A 20,451-nucleotide genomic window follows, 5' to 3' on the forward strand; every position below is an offset into this window, starting at 1 on the left:
GAAAGCCCGCGTGCAGCATCAAAGACCCAATGCAGCCAAAAATAAATAATAAAATAAATAAATTTATATCTGTAAAAAGAATAACGCTATTTTAAAAAAGAAAAAGAAAATGCCTATGGATATGAGCAAATCTATCCACACAGGATGTTCAGAGAGAAAAAATTTTAAAACAACCTAAGTGCTCAATAGCTATTGGTTGAGTAACTCACTTATAATATATCCATACAATAAAATGCTATGCAGCCATAAAAAATTATTATCACAGAAGATGACATGGAGAAATGTTCACAAATTGTGAAAAGTTGCAAACCTGTATGTAGCTTATAAGCCTATTTTTAAAAAGAAAAAATATGTATAGATAGATTCATAGGAATGAAGGATAGAGAGAAATTTAGCTGCCTAGTTGTCTCTAAGAGGTGAGATGGCAGGTGATTTTTTAATTTTTTTGCTCACCTGTATTTTGATAATGAGCATGTATTACTTTTGTAATAAGAAAAATGTTACTATAGGAAAAAGCCACACCTCCATCTTCCTTCATCACTATGGAGTGAGCACATTGTTCCCCAGCCTCTCTTTGCTAGGTCAGAAAAGCAACTGTCCTGTGGTCAGCTGCCTGGGTATGCATTTTTTGTCAGGAGGAATGTTGTTTCAAGGTGAAAGTGTTTCTAACTCACGTGGGAACTTTGTGGAAGTGCAGGTCCTTTGAGCTTAGGCATTGACCGGGGGAGTAGGGGTGGGGGGTGTACTGGGTCTTCTGCTGGGTTTTTTCCACAACTCTGTCCTTGTTCTTATGGTTCTTCCTCTGCTCTGCCCCCTTCAGCTTTGTACCTCCCACCTCCTCTTTTGCTATTCCAGCTATCTATTACTGTATCACACTCTAAGACTTAGTGGCATAAAACAAAAACAGCCATTTATTTTGCTCATGAATGCACAATTTGTGCAGAGCTCAGTGAGATCTGGTCAGCTCTGCTCCATGCAGCATCAGCTGAGCTCAACAGGTGTGGAGCATCCGATGCCAGGGTGGCGTCCTGTGGTTGACCAATGCTGCCACCAGCACATTTCCATGTAGGCCTCTCCGTGGGGCTACTTAGGCTTCCTCATGGAATGGTGGTTAGGTTATTAGTCTTCTGGGGTTGCTATGGCAAAATACCTCAGACTAGGTGGCTTCAACAAAGGAAGTTTATTTTCTCACAGTTCTGGAGCCTAGAAGTCTAAGGTCAAGGTGTTGGCAGGGTTGATTTTATTCGGAGGGCTCTCTCCTTGACTCCCACTGTGTCCTCACAACGTGTTTCTCTGTGTGTGCCCATTCCTAGTGTCCCTTTCTCTTCTCACAAGGACACCAGTCATATTAGATTAGGGCCCCATCCTGACAACCTCACTTTACCTTATTCACCTCTTTAAAGGCCGTCTCTCCAAATACAGTTATATTCTGAAGTACTTAGGACTCCAACATATGAATTTGGAGGTGGGAGACACAATTCAGCCCATAACAAGTTCCAAGAGCGAGTAAAAAGTGGAAGCTGCCAGTTCTTTAAGAACTGGGTCTAAAAAGGGGCACTGCATCATTTCCTCCATGTTCTTTTAGCCAAACAGTCATAAAACCCAGATTCAAAGAAAAGGGGACATAGACCACCATCTCTGTATGGAAGGAGTGTCAAAGAATTTTGGAGCTGTATTTTAAAACTACCAGTCTTGCTTTGAGTGTATTGCTGCTCTAAGCTGACCTGGAGCTAGAATCCATGGTTCGCTATTCTCTTTGTCCTGGCTCCAGATGAAAATGTGCTTTAATCCCGTAACGAAATCTGTTTGTAAAGTCCTGCTGACCTCATTTGCTGTGCTAATATCCCAGCTGCTAAAGAAGTTGTTTGAATTGAGAACTAATGGGTGTTATTTGAAAACTATCACCATTCGCCCACTTGTTGTGCCTGAATATGTAGTAGCTGTTCATTGATGGACAGCGCCTTTACTCCATAACGTTTTTCACTATTTACTATAAATTTAAATGTACTATAAATTTTACTGTTTTTTTTTATGTATATTGTCTATTTCACCCGACCAGATGAATATCCTGCCATCCAAGACATCTTTGTTTTGTTCTCTAATGTATCACAAGTCCTTAAAACCATGCCCGGCCCATAATCAACACTCAATAAGTGTATATTGAATGGATAAAAATACAAGTTGATTTTGTGCTTTGCTGTCTAACTGGTGAGCCCATTTCCCTTCCTCCAGTATAAACAGGCTCTCCAGGAGCTTATGCGCTGTGTGGCGCTGACGAGGATCTGCTATGGTGACTCACACTGGAAACTGGCCAAGGCGCATGTTAACCTGGCTCAGGGCTACCTCCAGCTGGAAGGTGAGTCTGCCTCAGGCTGAGGAGGATTGGCTGGTTGGTTTCTGCTCGTTTCCTCAAATTTGACTAAACTTTAGATGGATCAGGTTTTCTTGGACATTCTCCTCTCTACACATTGAGAGCTATTTCCTCTCACAGAGAGTCAATAAGATTTTTTAACACAATATGTAAAAAAGAGAAGGAAGATTTTAGCCCTCTGAGCTTTGTTTTTTATGATCTTAAAAGTAGTTCTTGGGAGATAATTAACTTGTTAGCTTTGAAGGCACTGTAGAAATGGCCCAGGGCGTAGAGTTGGGGCCTAAAATAGGATCCATTCACATATGTATTGATGGAAAGTCTCTTGCATATAAGTGACACCACCCCCCAAAAAAAGGCTAAATCAAGCTGGCAATAAACAAAAGGTAATTCATTGGCCCATACACTTAAAAATCCAGGGGTAAAACTTACTGTAGCCTTAGCCAGATCCGTTCCTCCCTTTTCACACCACTTAACTCTGTTTTTCTCTGTATTGGCTCCATTCTTAGCCAAACTTTGCCCACATGGTGGCAGCAAGGTTGCCAGCAGCTTTAGGTTTCCCTCCTCAGCATTCCCAGGAAAAAAAGAGTGTCTCTCCTCCAAAATCTCACGATTTGGGGATTCTTATTGGGCTGATGTGGGTTGTATGCCAAAGACAAGAAAGAGTCTGATTGGCTAGACCTGCCTTTTGGCTCCACTGGATCCTTGGGGAGAGGCTGGCCTTGGCTAAATCACAAGGACTGAATGTGCAGCGGCTGGGCATCCTCAAAAGAAAACAGGAGAAGAGAGAATGGATGCAGAGAAGGCAAAAACATGGACTGGCAACCTAGGACAAGAGGTACAAGAGTACATCGCTGTACTCTGTTTCTTCTATTGAAAAGCGATGATAATGATGATGATATGATGGCACTGACTTCCCAGGATTGGCCCAATGAATAAATAAACAAACAGAAGTGAAAAACACCACAATGCTAAGCACACAATTGCCACCCAATAAATTTAGCCAAATCTGATTATAGATTGCTCCTACCTGTTAGATCAAAGACTATTAGAGGGACTTCCCTGGTGGCGCAGTGGTTGAGAGTCTGCCTGCCAATGCAGGGGACACGGGTTCGTGCCCTGGTCTGGGAGGATCCCACATGCCACGGAGCAACTAGGCCCATGTGCCACAACTACTGAGCCTGCGCGTCTGGAGCCTGTGCTCCACAACAAGAGAGGCCGCGACAGTGAGAGGCCCGTGCACCGTGATGAAGAGTGGCCCCCGCTCACTGCAACTAGAGAAAGCCCACACACAGAAACGAAGACCCAACACAGACAAAAAAAAAAAAAAAAAAAGACAATTAGAGCCAGAGGGGTCGTTGGAGGTCATCTAGTTCAAACCATACCCCTATACCCCGTATTTTCTAGATTCAGAGGAAACAACTAGTTTGAGTTGAAACAGCTTGCCCCAGGTCACTCTGTTAATAGATAGCTGATCTGCGACTCAGACCTAGGATTTTGGTTGCCAGTACCAGTGTCCTAGCATCGGGGATTTTTTTTTAATGATGTTTTTCTTCCACAGTCTGCTACCTTTCTGCATTATAGTCTTTCTTTCTCATTTTAAATAAAAGCAGTATCTACTATTTATTAAAGTCTTATTGAGTGCCAGGCACCATGCTATTTTCCATGTATAATTTCCTTCAGTCTTCACCACAGTGCTATGAGGTGGGTAATGTTATTATCCCTGTCTACAGTCAAGGAAGCTGGGGCCAACATTTCAGGTAAGTGGTGGAGCAGGGAATTCACTCTGAGCAGTGTGATTTCAGAGCTAGTGTTCTTGAACCTCAACCCATGCTGCCTCTTGTAGATTGAGTTCAAGTTTCTTGAGGAAATGGACCAGAATTCATCATGTCTTTTATAATGTTGCACACATTATTGGCACTAATAAATTTCTGGTAGGTTGATTGTGTACTTTCTAAAAAAATAAGACAAAATTCTGTAAGTGTTCCTATAGGAATAGCATACCCTGGATTTTCTCCCTCAGAAAATATATTCTGTTTTATAGACATAGGAACAGAATGAATTTCATAATTTGACAGCTCTTTTTAGAGATTTGAGATACAATTCCATGTAATGAAGAACGTAAGACCAGGAGTATTAGGATGTGGGTGGAAGGGTGTGTCACTGTGGGGAAGAAGATGGGGATGGGGGAAAATGAAAAAACCTGAGACTTAAATAGTGATCCTCAGTGTCACCTTTACCACAAATGAATATGCCAATGGAAGAATGCTAGAACCCACCAGGAATTAGTTCTTGGTAGTAACTGTTTTTAAACTTCATTTGATTCATATCAGTCTATTACCACATAGAAATAAGAGATTGTAGCACATCAGCCCCTTACCTCATTGGAATTCTTTGTCAGTTTTTATAGATATCATCATATTTGTATTATGTTAAAATAACTCTCTAAAGTTATGATTATGGATGGGTGAGCAGAAGATTCAGAATTTTTAGTATTTCATTAAGATTGCTGTCACAAAGCCAGGATTAAAATTCATGAATATTTTATTTCCTACCCAGAATGCTGTAGTCTTTGTATTCCGTTTGTTTTTTTATAATTATTCATAACATTTTACGTCTGACATTGGTGAAGTTTCAAAGCTGTTCAATTCCTGCTCATTCTGATTATTTCTAAAAAGACCATTGTGGGAAAAAATTTTTATCTTGAGTCCTAGGTGTGAAACACTTCTTTGTTTCTTAGAGTCATGATCGTATTTCATGCTGTCCCGATATATCTCCATGTGCCACTTGATGATATATGAAGGAGACCTCATTAGATTCCCTGGCCAGAGATAACTATATTCCTGTCGAGCTGAAATGAAAGAGAAACTGAGACTGCTTTTTCTTTGTCCACAGGACTGTCACTGCAAGCAAAACAACATGTGGAAAAAGCCAAAGAAATCCTCACCAACTCCATTGTGCATCCCTACAGTGACAATACAGATGTTTTCAAGTGTTCGGTTGAGTTATTCCATACCATGGGGAGAGCCTTACTGTCCCTTCAAAAGTATCCTTTTGCCTCTAATCTTTACAAATAGAAATACCGTTCATAATGCTTATAGTTAATTTTTAAGGCCAAATCAAAAGCTGACAGGTGACTCAGGAAGGGTGATGGGAAGTATGAGAGCCAAGAATGTCCAGGAACTAAGGCCCCAGAATGTAGCACCAAGTGTAAGGTTTCCTGAACACAACTCAGGTTTAAGGAAGCTTCAGAGAATTTGACAAAAGCAGAGAGACTTTCAAAGGAGCTGCTGCAATGTGGAAGGATTATAAAGGAAGAATGGATAGAAATTCAAATGCAGATCAAATTGTCATTTGCACAGTAAGTTTTCAGTTTAGGACTTTTTGTATATGTGATTCCTGGAGGTTCTTTGCCAGAAGACTCTGTCTTCAGGCAGGAGGAGCTTCTGCGTGGTGCTGTGTTGGTGGCTTCTCCATGGCCATGGTCCAGAATTAAGAGAGGAGGACAACAGTCACATCAGAGCAGCCACAACCAAGGCATGTACATCAGTGGCACTCTTCACTAAATGTGTAGTGCTCTCATACCCACCCCTGGGTCCTAGAGTCCTGATGTCATTCTCTTGACTTTCTATTTCTTGCCTGCTCTCCCTGCCCCTCTCCTCCTGCCCTTATTTCCTCCCCTCCCCTCCCCGCACCCCCATCTTCCTTTTTCCCCCTACTGTTCTAGTCTAAAATATTCAATACATTGATTTTACGATTAGGGCCTCAAAGGAGAAAGATCTTAGAGATATCTGAATCCATGAGAATGAGAAGATTGTTCCTTGTTCTCCCTACGCCCAACCCACACTCACCAAATAAACCCAGGTGGAAGAGATATAATGGTTGGAGCCTGAGGGAGAAGGGGCCTTGGGTAGTCAGCACATTTATCCCTCTCCAAAGGCCAACTCCAAGCCAATTGCCCAGAGCAGTGGGGTGACAGAGGATGTACCCACTCTTTGGAAGGATGTGTTTGTGGGAGGAAGAGGGCAGAGAAAAGTCTATTCTAGAAGAGGCAGAGAATCCCCAGCAGACCTACACGGCAGCCTTTAACCAAGCCTGGAAGAATTCAGTGTAAATTAATAATCAGACTACATGTATAGGTTGATTCCCAAGAGAACTCAGGGACCCAATGGACTCATTTTAAGAAGGAAAGGGCCCTGAAGGAGCACACCTAATGCTTCCATATGAATGGGAGCTGGGAAGGACTAACTTTGACTCATGCTTTTAAAGATATTTTTGTGATCATAAGTCCACTCTTGTTAATTTGTTTGTTTGGGAGTGTTTTTGGATATGAAGTGCAGAGAATTCATCAGTCCATGCAAACCTTTGGTACACTTCTTTTTTTTTAAACATTTTTTAAAATTAATTAATCTATTTATTTTTGGCTGAGTTGGGTCTTCATTGTTGTGCGCGGGCTTTCTCTAATTGCGGCAAGGGTGAGGGGCTACTCTTCGTTGCGGTGCGTGGGCTTCTCATTGAGGTGGCTTCTCGTTGCAGAGCACGGGCTCTAGGCACGTGGGCTTCAGTAGTTGTGGCACGAGGGCTCAGTAGTTGTGGCTTTCAGGCTCTAGAGCGTAGGCTCAGTAGTTGTGGCGCACGGGCTTACTTGCTCCGCGGTGTGTGGGATCTTCCCGGACCAGGGCTTGCACCCATGTCCCCTGCACTGGCGGGCGGATTCTTAACCACTGTGCCACCAGGAAAGTCCCTGATGTGCTTTTTTAAATTGATTTTTTCCTTCCGTCTCTGATCCTTACTCTCATTCTGTCACATACAGATCATAGATAACCTTTTTAAACGATGATTTATGTCTTTAAATATGTATCTCTGAATAATAAATAGCATTGTTTTCTGTATTTATACGTTTTAGGTTTATATAAATTTGCAGTATGTGTCTCACTCTGTTTCTCACTTTTGTCCACTCAGCACTGTTTTTAGTTGTTGCTGCTGGCTGCTTTGTTGTACTCCATAGAATGCATCTGCCATCCTGTGCTTGTCTGTCCTCCTAGCAGTGGGCATTCAGCTCATCCCCAGCTCCCAGCTCCCACAATGGTGCTGCCATGAACATCCTTGTGCAGCTCCACTTAGGAGGCTCAGAGAGACTTTTCTGAGTTTATACTCTAAGGGTAGGATTGCATGGTCACAGGGTACACTCATACTTCAAGTTCACCACACACTGGCCAATTGCTACACCCATCTGCATTCCCACTTGTGGGACACATGGGTTCCTGTTTTCTCACATCCCCAGCAATGTTTGGCATTGCTGGTCTTTCTAACCTTTGCCACCTTGATGCATATATGTGCTTAATTACTTTTCAATTCTACTTATGTTTCTCTTATTAGTGAGTTTGAGTACCTCTTCATATACTGCTTAGCCATTGGATTCCGCTTCTGTGAATAGCCTGTTAGCATTCTTTCTCATTTTTCTTTTGGGGTTTCCTGTGCTTTTCTTATTGATAATTGAGATTTTCTTATATATTATAAATTAGCGATATTTCAAATATTTTCTTATATTGCTCACTTATTAATTTTGTCTATGGTGTTCTTCATGGCATGGAACTTAATTTTTCTAGAGTCAAATCCATTAATTTTAACCTTATGATTTATGCTTTGAGAGTTTATTTAGAAAGCCTTTCCCACCCAAATATCAAAGATATTCTCCAAAATGTCCATGTGAGTCTTGCTTTAACCTATCCCACATATTTTAACGTGTAGCACTATCACTCACATAACTTAGTTTATAAATTACTCTTTAATCCAGATATTATTCAAATGATGTGTTCTAGTTTGCATATATATGGGGTTTTTTCAAGATATGCTGATGTTACTGATTTCTAATTTTACTGCATTGTGGGCAGAAACATATTTGTGTAGTATCAACTCTTTGAAATTTACTGAAGCTTCCTTTGTGACCTAGTCCATAGTCAATTTTTGTGAATGTTCCAAGTATGCTACAAAAGGAAATTGTATTCTTTACCTGTTGTGTTTAAAGTTCTAATAAATCTGTATTAGGGTAACTTTATTAATTCTGTTACTCAGATTTATATATATTTTTACCTTTTGCCAATTTGATACATTAGTTTTTAAGATAAGTGTGCTTAAATTTCGAACTATAATTATTGATCCATCTGGAGCTTCCCATGATTCTGCCAGTCATTTTTTTAATATATTCTGATATATTCTATTCCGTGGGAGGACAGTTAAACAGCCTGTCTTCTTAATCTGTTATTTTATTTGTGAGTATATATTGTTCTTCTTTGTCCCCTATGTCTGTATCTATTTTGCCTGATATTAAAATTGATACTTTAGCTCTCTTGGTAACAATTTTCCTATAATACCTTTTTCCATCTCTTAATTTTCAATCTTCATATTTTTTTGTTTTAATTACTGATATATTTGAGTTTTTAAATTTCCTTTTGTCCTACCTGTTTTATGTTCCTTGCTTTCTCCTTTCTTGCCTTCCTTTAGTTTAGTCAAATATTTTTGTCATCCCTTTCCCTATCTATTAACTGGTAAGTTATACATTATTTTATTTTTCTTCTAGTGATTACTATAGAATTTGTCGCTTGTATCCCTGACTTATTACACTCTAATGCAATTAGTCAATTAACCACTTTCTGGACAATGTAAGGGACTTTGAGTATGTTAATTCTCTCTTCCCTTCTGCTTGATGTTATGTTGTTTTGTACTTAAATCACCATATGTTTCATACCACAGACAAGAAGAAAGAGGAAGGAGATATTTGTAATTCATATAATTGACAAAGGGCTCATATCTAGAATCTGTAAAGAACTCCTATATATCAATAAAACAAAGACAAACAACTGAATAGAAAAGTGGACAAGAGACTTTTTTTTTTTTTGGCCGGGCCCTGTGGCTTGCGGGATCTTAGTTCCCCAGCTAGGGATTGAATCATGGCAGTGAAAGTGCCAAGTCCTAACCACTGGACTGCCAGGGAACTCCCTGGCAAGAGACTTTTCACAAAAAAAGGATACCCACATAACTAAAAAGCATATTAAATGACATTCCTCTCATCAGTCACCAGGGAAATGAAAATTAAAGTCATAGGATACTACTACATTTCCACTAACATTGCTAAAAGTTTTTAAAAGCCTAATAACATCAAGTTGGCAAGTATATAGCGCTCTCATATGTTTTCTCATATGTGGTTGTTTAGAATACATTTGGTGTAACTACTTTAGAAAACTGACATTATTACTAAGTTTAAATGTTTGAATACTCTATGACCCAGCAGTATCACTCCCAAATATACACCCAACAGAAATGCATACATATGTTCACCAAAAGACACAGCTAAGAATGTCCAAAAGCTACGTGTTATTTGTAATAGCCAAGGCCTGGAAACAATCCAAATGTTCATCAGCAGTAGAGTAGATAAAATTGTGATCTGTTCATACAAAGAAAATGATGAAACAAACTCCTATGCTTAACAGGATAGATGACTCCCACAAACATAATGTTTGTGAAAGAAGCCAGACTAAAAAGAATTCATACTGTATGATTCCGTTTATGTAACAGAGGAGGAAGGGAATAGTGACTGAGAGGGCCTACCAGTCCAAATTTCTTCCTGCCCAGAAGTAGGTATTCTTCTTATATTGTAAAACAGAAAATATAAAGATATGAGGTCCAAGATATGATATTTGTTGCCTGTGTTGAGACCTGACTAATGTTATTAGTACTTAATGTTGAGCACTTGCTACAAAATTGAGTAAATTACCCTCTGCCAAAATCCACCACCTCCTGAGTGCTTTCCAAATTATCAGTACCAAACCTTGTCAGCAGATGGCGGGCCTTGTACGCATATGTGCTGAATACCCAACAAGAATTTAAGTTAATGTTCCAAGCTGTCCTACAGTTTTATGTTTAAGGGAGTTGTTTTAAACTTCACTGCTTCTTTTCGTCCTGATTCTTCACTGTAACATATTCATTGGAACATGCATGTTTAAACTGCATGGTTTTCATGCAATCACTTAGTTTCCTCAGTGAAGTGTGAATATTTTGTCCAAACCAATCTGCTTTAGAAAGTAACAAGGCTTTGGTTTTGTACATTTCTACAATTATGCTCACAACCACAAGGGCTTTTTCTTTTGCCTGGTCTTAGAAGTGGAAGACCAGGATAATTTCTTAGGCAGCTCTCGCGGGATTTGTGTTTCTCTTAAAAGGGTATCTTTCAGTGCATCCTCTTCCTCCTCCTGCCTCGCCTTTTACGGTGCCCATCAGGCTAGGCCAGTTCTTTTCTCCTTGGGCTGACAGATAAGGGCTGAATGGTGACTCACGCTCCGTGCCTTCCATCCCTAACTGTGGCCTGAAGCTTCATTGCTTCTACCTGCCCTTCTCTGTTCCAGCACTACTTCATTCAGTAATTATTTATTAACTTTGGAGAGTGAATCCAAATCTTGTGTTCCTATGTGTGCAGTTGTTTTTTCAAATGGGGCCAAGGTAGTCACTAATGAAAGCAAGCAAATTTTTTCCAGTGTTAAGGATTATTTTCTATCCTGGTTACTGGTAGATAGATTCCCCAGAGACATAGTGTCTTTATAAAGGCAGGAGTACACCATTGCACGCACACACACACACACACACACACACACACACACCTTTTAAAATAATCTTTCTATGTGGCATGATGGTTATGGCCTATTGAGACTGCTGCTCTGGAACATGTGACCTGTCCCCAGCTTTTTCTGTGACTGCTTGATTTGTCATCTTTGGAGTCCTCCACAGCTTACCCAGAGAGCACTTTGCCTGGCCTTGCTTGCTGTGCTGAACTAGCTCTCAAGTGTGCCTGTGATAAGTAAACGCTTCTCAGAGCATTAACAGGACACCTTCCAGGTATCTCTAAGGTATGTGACATGATATATTTGACAATATGGCCTTAGAGTCAGGTCGCCCTGGGTTCGTGCCAGCATCCATTCAACCTTCCCAACTGAAGGACCCTGGGCAAGTCCTTCCTTCTCCTCTCCTGTTGAAGTGGGAATGATCAGCCCCCAGAGGGTTGCTGTGGTGATGAAATGAACCCTACATTAAAGCATCTGGGTATGTGGTAGGCCTAAAAAAGTAGGTATTATTATTGCTACTGTCTAATTGAGCATTTTCCTTTCTGCCATTTCATCCTGGAAATGATTTGATTTTAAAGCATGTAGTACCGACATCACAGAATAAGATACTGTACTTCAAGACTGCCCCTGTCTTGCTATATTCTTTCCTGTTCTTTTTTTCCCTATGACTTGAGAAGGCTGTTTTGTTTCATTTTGTTTTTTTGTCTTTGCTCTTACGAACCACCTAAACTAAAAATCAGATATGTATATATCTGTATGTAGATATGTGTATATACATATACACATGTATATGTTTTAAGCTCGAGTTTGTTTCTTTGTCTTGCTTTCTCTAGATTCATTATAGTCACAAGATTTGGAAAACGACTCTAACACAAGTTTTCCAGAGAGGAAAGAACATGGGAGAGGTTTCTCCCTTAGCCAGTACTTCCTAGGAGGGGGTAGAAGACAATGGAGAAAGCAGTGGCAAGGGGGACAGTGTCTATATCTACCTGCCGTCACCTCGTTAGGATGGTGGAATTCTATTTAGTTCCACATGTTTTCCAGAATACATTCCCAAGGCTTTTATTGTGAATTTTTGATACTTTGGTAAATAGCCTTTACTTTTACCATCGTCCTCCCTTAATTGGTCCAGTCAATAACCTCCAAATCTAGCTTTTGCTTGCTCTACTCAGCTTTTATTTTTTTAGTTCATTCCATCACCTAGAGATGTGTTTCTCTTTTTTTGTGTGTGGGGCTGTGTTGGGTTTTCGTTGCTGCTTTTGGGCTTTCCCTAGTTTCAGCGAGCAGGGGCTACTCTTTGTTGCGGTGCGCGGGCCTCTCACAGTGGTGGCTTCTCTTGTTGCGGAGCATGGGCTCTAAGCACATGGGCTTCAGTAGTTGTGGCACATGGGCTTAGTTGCTCCACGGCGGCATGTGGGATCTTCCTGGACCAGGGCTCAAACCCGTGTCCCCTGCATTGGCAGGCGGATTCTTAACCACTGCCCCACCAGGGAAATCCCAGTGTTTCTTTAAAGAATCACTTTCTCTGCACTTATCTTTTGGACATAAAGGCTCTGACAAATGCTCATGTGCTCAAAACCCTTCTTCTCCCTTTCCTACTTCCAGGAAACACCCCACTGCTCTCCAGAGGAGATATTTCTCCTGTCAGCTCCGCCCATTCAATGCTATGTGCCTAGAATGTTTTATGCTTATTTAACAAAGAAGGAAATAATTTGATTTTTCCTGGCACTCTTCGTCATCCTATATTCTCGCGATTGAAGAGACGCTCTTACTTTATACAAAATCTGTTTTTTTAAATCATTTTTTTAAATGTGGGGAAGCAGAAAAACACATGGCACAGACTACTTTCATATACTTTATCTACTTTCTATTATTTGAATCCTCTAAAGCTTTACTATTTTTATTTTTGTTGAAGTATAGCTGATTTACGATATTATATTAGTTTCAGGTGTACTGAAACTAATTTCATAGTGATTCAATATTTTTATAGATTGTACTTCATTTTAAGTTATCACAAAATAATGGCTAAATTTCCCTGTGCTGTACAATATATCCTTGTTGCTTATCTACTTTATACTTAGTAGTTTGTACCTCTTAATCCCCTACTCCTATCTTGTTCCTCCCCCCATCCTTCTCCTCACTGGTAACCACTAGTTTGTTCTTTATATCTGTGAGTCTGTTTCTGTTTTGTTATATTCATTCAATTCTTTTACTTTTTAGATTCCACTTATAAGTGATAGCATAGAGAGTATTTGTCTTTTGTCTTGCTCTGTCTGACTTATTTCACTAAGCATAATAATCTCTAGGTCCATTCATGTTGTTGCAAATGGCAGAATTTCATTCTTTTTATGGCTGAGTGTTATTCCATTGTGTGTGTGCGCCCACATATATATCGGGTTGGCCAAAAAGTTCGTTTGTGTTTTTTCGTAAGATGTTATAGAAAAACCCAAACAAAATTTTTGGCCAACCCAATATATATGTATCACATCTTCTTTATCCATTCATCTGTTGATGGGCACTTAGGTTGCTTCTATATCTTGGCTATTGTAAATAATGCTGCTAGGAACATTGGGGTGCATGTATCTTTTCAAATTAGTGTTTTCATTTTCTTCAAATAGCTTTACTATTTTAGAGCACTGCATTTTGGTCTTTCCCTTTTCTAATACTCTATCTGTATAATATACATTTCCCTTAAACAACTGCACTTAATAATAATGATTTTAAACAACCACACTAGCTAGCAATTCTTGATCACCTTCTGGTCTGGCTCTTGCTAAGTGCTTTGCAGACCTCATCTCACCATTTAATCTGCAGTCCTCCCTGTGATGTGGGTGGGTACCCTTCATATTCCCATTTTCAAATGAAGAAAACCGAAGCTGAGAGAAGTGAGGTCATTTCCCAGCATCACAAAGCTGGGAAGTAGCAGAGCAGAGCCAGGTCTGCATCCAACTCCGTTGTCCACACTCCTCACCACAGCACAGATCCCATTCACTAGCACAGAATGGAAACCTGACAATGCCCTCTACAGAGCACAGCTTTTACCTATGTGTGCCAGATGGTAAAGAGAGACCCAGATGTAAACTTTTTCTCCTTTTGACTCTAGAAAATCCTAATTTTCCTCTTCCAAGATTGATTTTTCATCAGATTTCCATAATCAGCAACGGTCCCACAAGGCTTCTGCTGTTCACGGGTGCTCAGTATTCTTGCCAAATTCCTGAGCTTTTAAAAGGAAACCCTCTATTGCCTTAGTAATACCAGAGGAGATTGCACTTGTTTGTTGCAGGTTAAAACAAGTCTCCATCCCTGTGGGATCTTCTGAATCTCATCTGAGATGAGATAGTGTCTTGTCATGTGCTCTGTAGAATTACTGCAGATGTATTTTCATTCAATGAAATATGCTGTGGTTTAAGTTGTGGACCTGCCAAATTAACAGACTGCCACGTTTGGTCATTCAGCATTCTCTATTTTTTCATCTGTCCAGTGTATTTCCTAAAGCTACCCAAACACATTATGGGCCCACTAGATAATAAATCCTCAAAGCATCCCTGGCAGGTAGATAGGAAAGGAAAGGAGAAAATGTTACCCTCCCACACATTACTTATGAGCAAATAGAGACAGACAAGATTGGCTGAAATTGACTGATGGCTTTAAATGAGTTGGAAATGGAGGTAAGACTATAATTTAGTTATTTCCTGATGTAGTACTCCCCCAGTTCCTTTTTTATTAAACATATTGTGAAGCTAAAGTAATTTTATTTTCTATTTTGCCTTTTCTTTTATGTGAACAATGTACCCTCAATGAGCTCCAGAATGCTCATTGTAGATTGCATTAGCTTGATAGCCTTCATTTCTGGCTGGTTAGTGCCAAGACCCTGGAATAGCATGCAACAACAATTTCAAAGGGTGAGAGTAGAAAGTGCCACATTCTCTGCACATGCTAAACAACAGAGTGTTGTATTTGTTCATCTTTTTAACCAAATATCTCAGGCATATAAAACTAAAGATATCGTTACGCAAATACTCAAGTACACACTACCAAGCTTCAAAATAGAACATTTCAGATAAGTGGAAGCCTGTTATGCGTTCTTCTCAATTTCTTTTCTTCTCCCCATGTTACAGGCAATTGTGGTGTTGAATTAAGTGTTTTTCATTCCTCTGAATCTATACATGTATAGCCATAAAAAATATACAGTATTATTTTTCATTTTTTTACTTCATAAGTATGTTTCCTTCTATAGCTTGCTTTTTCCCCCCAATACTTTTCTATTTTTGAGATGTATCCACGTCAGTTGATACACATAGTGCTATTCTCTTCATTTTAAACCTCCATATTATGTTTAATCCATGTAACTTTCCTCTAATTTAATTATACATTCTGAGGGTGAACACATAAATTGCTTCCCGTTTTTCACTATTATAAACACTATTTCCATGATCGTTTTTGTACATGTCTCTATGGGAATATGTGCAAGGTTATCTCTGAGGTATATGCCCAGGAGTGGAATTGCTTAATTGACAAGTATCCACATCATCAACTTTACTGGGTTTGCTTTCCACCAGTTTATACTCTCACCAGCAGTAATTCCCATTACTCCATGTCCTCATCAATACTTGATATTGTCAGACTTTTTATCTTTGCCAATCATATAGTTTCTTTAATTGCATTTCCCTGATAGTGAGATTTGACATCTTTTCATACATCTGCTGGACATTTGGAATTTCTGTTCTGTGAAATGTCTGTTCATTTCGTTTACTCATTTTTTAACTGGGCTATTTGCATTTTTCTTATTAACTTGTAGACATTATTCATATTTCTGATGACAAGTTATTTGCTGGTTACATATATTGTATGTACTCCCAATGTGTAATTTGCCTTCTCACTTTCTTTATGATGAATTTTGAGGCACAGGAGTTGTTGGGGTTTTTTTTGGTTTTTTTTTTTGCGGTACACAGGCCTCTCACTGTTGTGGCCTCTCCCGTTGCAGAGCACAGGCTCCGGACGCGCAGGCTCAGCGGCCATGGCTCACGGGCCTAGCTGCTCCGCGGCACATGGGATCTTCCCGGACCGGGGCACGAACCCATGTCCCCTGCATCGGCAGGCGGACTCTCAACCACTGCGCCACCAGGGAAGCCCAAGTTTTTATTTTTAATGTGACCAAATTTACCTACTTCTTTCATTCTGATATGTACTTTTGTATCTTATTTAAGAAGTCCTTCCCTACCCCAAAGTCATGGAGTTACTTTTCCTTATATTTTCCCTCAAACGTATCAAAGTTTTGCTTTTTAAATTTAGGCCTCTAAAAGTCACTTGGAACTTTTGTGTACATAGTGTGAGGGATCTAATTTTTTCCCTTTGGATAACTTAAGTGAGGAGGTAAATAGTTTTACCTACAGGTGAAAGAAGGACTCACAGTCTGAAGAATTCTATAGGGTTTGAAATGTGAGATCAATGATAGGTTGACAAAAATCTTTTAAACTTAGAGAGTTCAGAAATGGCAACAGGTCACCTTCATGTGTGACTGTGTCCCTTCAGGGCTGGGCATCCTGCTAACAGCTTGTTGAATGTCATTGGATTCATGAGGTCTGTGCCCTCATGTAGACATTCTTGTAGCAAGGGCAAAACTATGGTCAATGAAAGCCATGTGTTTGTTCCTGCTGAAATTGTCTCCTTCCAGTTCTCCTTCTCAGCAGATACTCAAATTAAATTTCCAGGCAGTGAAGTAATGGAATGTTACCACTTGGACTTGACCACAATGTGATTTATAAAAGAAAAATTGGTACTTCCATATCTAACTAGCTGCCCTGGGTGAGTACACCCAGTGTTCATCTATTAGGGTGCTGATGAAAGGAAAATCTCTGAGCCTGGAGTCAGCCAGTAGGAGTTCTGCACTAGCTTATTATGGCTGCCATAACAAAGTACTACCAGCTAGGTGATTTAAACAACAGAAAGTTTTTCTGAGATGAACGTGTGGGTGGCAATGGTTCCTTCTGGGGACTGTGAGGTGTTCCACGCCTCTCTCCTAACTTCCAGATGTGTACTGGCAACCTTTGGTGTTCCTTGTCTTACAGATGCATCACACCAATCTCTGCCTTTGTGTTCACATGGCATTCTCCCTGTGCCTCTGTGTCCAAATATCTCCTTTTTTTTAAGGACACCAGTCATACTGTCCAGTATGACATTTTCTTAATATAACTAATTATGTCTTCAACGATGCTATTTCCAAATAAAGTCACATTTTGAGGTACTGAGGGTGAGGACTTCATATGAATTTGGGATGGGGGGACACAATTCAAACCCTAATAGGTTCTTACAAAGTTTCTTTTATTCCACCTTTTATAAAATTTCAATAATTTCTCCAGCCCTTAATTAGAGCAACAGTCTAATATTTTTGCAACTAAATCAATGTGAAAATATGTTCCTTTCTTGAAGATTTTTTCCCTAAAATTTATTCCAAAATCTGTGAAAATTAAGGTATGAACTATAGCCTCAAAGTCTCTAAGTCAGTGGATCTGCAGGTTGTTTCTTGTCTTCCCTCCTCACCCCACCCTCTCTCCTTCCATAGACAGCAGGCACCCACTGTGTACCAGACACTGCAGGGTGCTGGGGATGTCAAAATGAATGTGGCAGCCTTGGACTCTGCTTTCTCAGAGTCCTGCACTAAAGGGATTGGTGCCGAGTCCCCAGGCACTTATAATTCAATGTGAGAGATGTATCCTGAGAGGGGAGGTTCACAGTTCTGTGGGAGCACAGTCAGGTGTTCACAGAGTCGCCCAACCCAGCCTGGGATGCCAGGGAACAGAGCCAGCACTAGAATGAGGGAGCCAGGTGCCAGACCACACCATTTAAGGAGGCGCTCACACTTGGATGCCAACCCTGCTCCTGCCCGACGCTGAGAGTGAGCACCTCCTTAAATGGTATGTCTTAGGTGTCTCACTGGTCTCACTCTAGTCCTGGCCCTGGCAGGGAAAGCTACGTAAAGGAGGAGACAGCTAAGCTAAAACTGGAAAAGGGATGATAGAAAGATGAATGGCAGTTTGCCAGGTAGAGATGGAAGAAAGAACATTCCAGATAGAAGGACCAGCGGAGACCCAGAGAGAAGGTAGCCGTGACACAACTGGGGGGCTGAAAGAGAACTGGCATCAGGGGAGCCAAATGGGAAGGTTTAGATGACTTCCATGAGTCATCTGAACTCACCAAGTCGAGGGAAACTAGAGTCCCAGCAGAGCCACTGCCACCTCTGCGCCACGTTTTTACACAACTGGATGAGTGAACGAAGCCTTCGTGAGAATTTTTTTAAAAAGTCTCCTTTTCTCCAGGTGGACACAGGCTTGTATCCAAGCTCACAGCTCAGTCAGCAGAGCCTGGGCTGGATTGAAACTCCCACTTGCCCCCTTGGGCAGGTGTCCATCAGGATTTAGGCAGAGGAAGGCACAGGAGTCTGTGGGTGCAGAGTCGGGCCCTGAGGACAAGAGTTTGAGGCTCTTAGTGTTGGACCAGAACTCCAAAACCAACCCCAGATGGCCTGGTGTGCTTCACTCAGCTCTGAGCTGGAGGATTGGCCTTTCTGTTCCAACCCCATGTTGTCACATCGTGAATTCTGCTACTCTGGGAGTTGGGAGCTATATTGAATTTATTTTTCTTTTGTAACTCACCGATCCTCAGGCTAATTTCCTTAACCACAGCTTAGTGGCTTGAGTTGATCAGCCGAAAGGAAAAGACTGGATTTATCACCTATTTCTAGATTCTTCCGCATCTGGGATCATGATATTAAATATATTAACATATTTAAACTTACAGTATAATTGATTTACCAGAATATTCCATTAAAAGTATTTTTGTATGGCTTTTCTCTCTATGAATTTACTGTTTCTCTTTAAGATTATACTTTTCATAGACATAGGCATTCCCCTGGAGACCTCCAGGACTTAGAGCTCCTCAGGAGGCATGCCAACAGCTTTGGAAGTTTAGAGAGAGACCAGTAGCTCAGTGTCAAAGCCTGATTTATGGCATCCCCTTGGGAATGCCCACTCTGTTGAGTGTCAGGTGCAGCAAGACCCACAGCATTCTCTGTTCTCCTAACCCCCCCCCAATCTAAAACATGGGTAGGATCATCCAGTGACGCAACCAATTTAGAGCCAAAGCCGACATCTCTTTCTGACCTGCTTTAAATGAGCAAGTTAGGAATAGTGTCTGGCTCGCAGATGATATTAAGGTTAAAATAATTTGATTTTTGTTTAATAATTATTAATACAGTTATTTCTTTAAACAAAAATGACTAAGTTTATGGCTGAGTCTCATCCATATTTCGTTTGCTTCCAAATGTTCACAAACTTTTCAAAAATAACAGATTTATTTAGATATAATTCACATGCCATACAATTCACCCAATTAAAGTATACAATTTGATGGGTTTTAGTATGCAACATCACCACAAACAATTTTACATTTTCATTCCATTAGCAGTCTGTCCCCATTCTCAAATTCCTCAACCCCTGGCAACTACTAGTCTACTTTCTGTCTGTATGGATTTGCCTGTTAGGGACATTTCATGTAAATGGAACCATAGAGTGTGTGGTCTTTTGTGACTGGCCTCTTTCACTTAGCATAATTTTTTCAAGGCTCATCCATGTTGTAATATGTATCAATACTTCCTTTCTGTGACTGAATAACATTTTACTGAGTGGATATACCACATTTTATTCATTCATTCTTCAGTTGGTGGACATTTGGGTTGTTTTTACTTTTTGGCTCTTATGAATAGTGCAGTTATGGACATTTGTGTACAAGTTTTTATGTCAACATATGTTTTTGTTTCTTTTGGGTATATACCTAGTAGTGGAATTGCCAGGTCATCTAGTAATTCTGTGTTTAAACTTTTGAGGAACTGACACTGTTTTCCAAAGTAACTGTATGATTTTACATACCCACGAGCAGTGTGTGAGGATTCCAGTTTCTCCACATCTTAGTCAACACTTTTATTATCTTTTTTAAAATCATTATTATTATAGCCACTGTCCTAATGGGTATGAAGTGGTATCTCATTGTAGTTTTGATTTGCATTTTCTTGATGACCAGTGATGGTGAACATCTCTTTATGTGCTTATTGCATCTTCTTCAAAGAAATGACTATTTAGGTGCTTTGCTCATGTTTTAATTGGGCTATTTATCTTTTTTATTATTGGTGTAGGAGTTCTTTTTATATCCTGAATGCAAGCCTCTCATCAGAAATATGATTTGTAAAAATATTCCACAAACCATTTTTTTCACAAACCATTTTTTATATGTCCTGAATATTTTTTAAATATGTATTTATTCATTTATTTATTTGGCTGCATTGGGTCTTTGTTGCGGCACACAGGCTTTTCATTGAGGCATGTGGGATTTTTCGTTGCAGTGCTCATTGCAGCACACGGGCTCTTTGTTGCAGCACGTGGGCTTCTCTCTAGTTGTGGCATGCAGGTTTTCTCT

General features: G+C 40.2%; 1 protein-coding gene across 1 annotated transcript in view; it reads left to right on the forward strand.

Annotated features, from left to right (window-relative positions):
- The window catches only part of TTC23 (tetratricopeptide repeat domain 23), a gene marked incomplete at both ends in the record, with an annotated part of 113,468 nt that overhangs the window by 41,967 nt on the left and 51,050 nt on the right, over positions 1-20,451 (forward strand). Inside the window, 3 exons of the mRNA XM_079699096.1 lie at positions 2,233-2,356; positions 5,264-5,414; positions 5,604-5,729. Coding sequence (XP_079555222.1) covers positions 2,233-2,356; positions 5,264-5,414; positions 5,604-5,729 — 401 coding nt within the window. The remainder of the gene's footprint in view (positions 1-2,232; positions 2,357-5,263; positions 5,415-5,603; positions 5,730-20,451) is intronic.

Source organism: Hyperoodon ampullatus, assembly GCF_949752795.1.
Source record: "Hyperoodon ampullatus genome assembly, chromosome: 3".
Classification (NCBI taxonomy): domain Eukaryota; kingdom Metazoa; phylum Chordata; class Mammalia; order Artiodactyla; family Ziphiidae; genus Hyperoodon; species Hyperoodon ampullatus.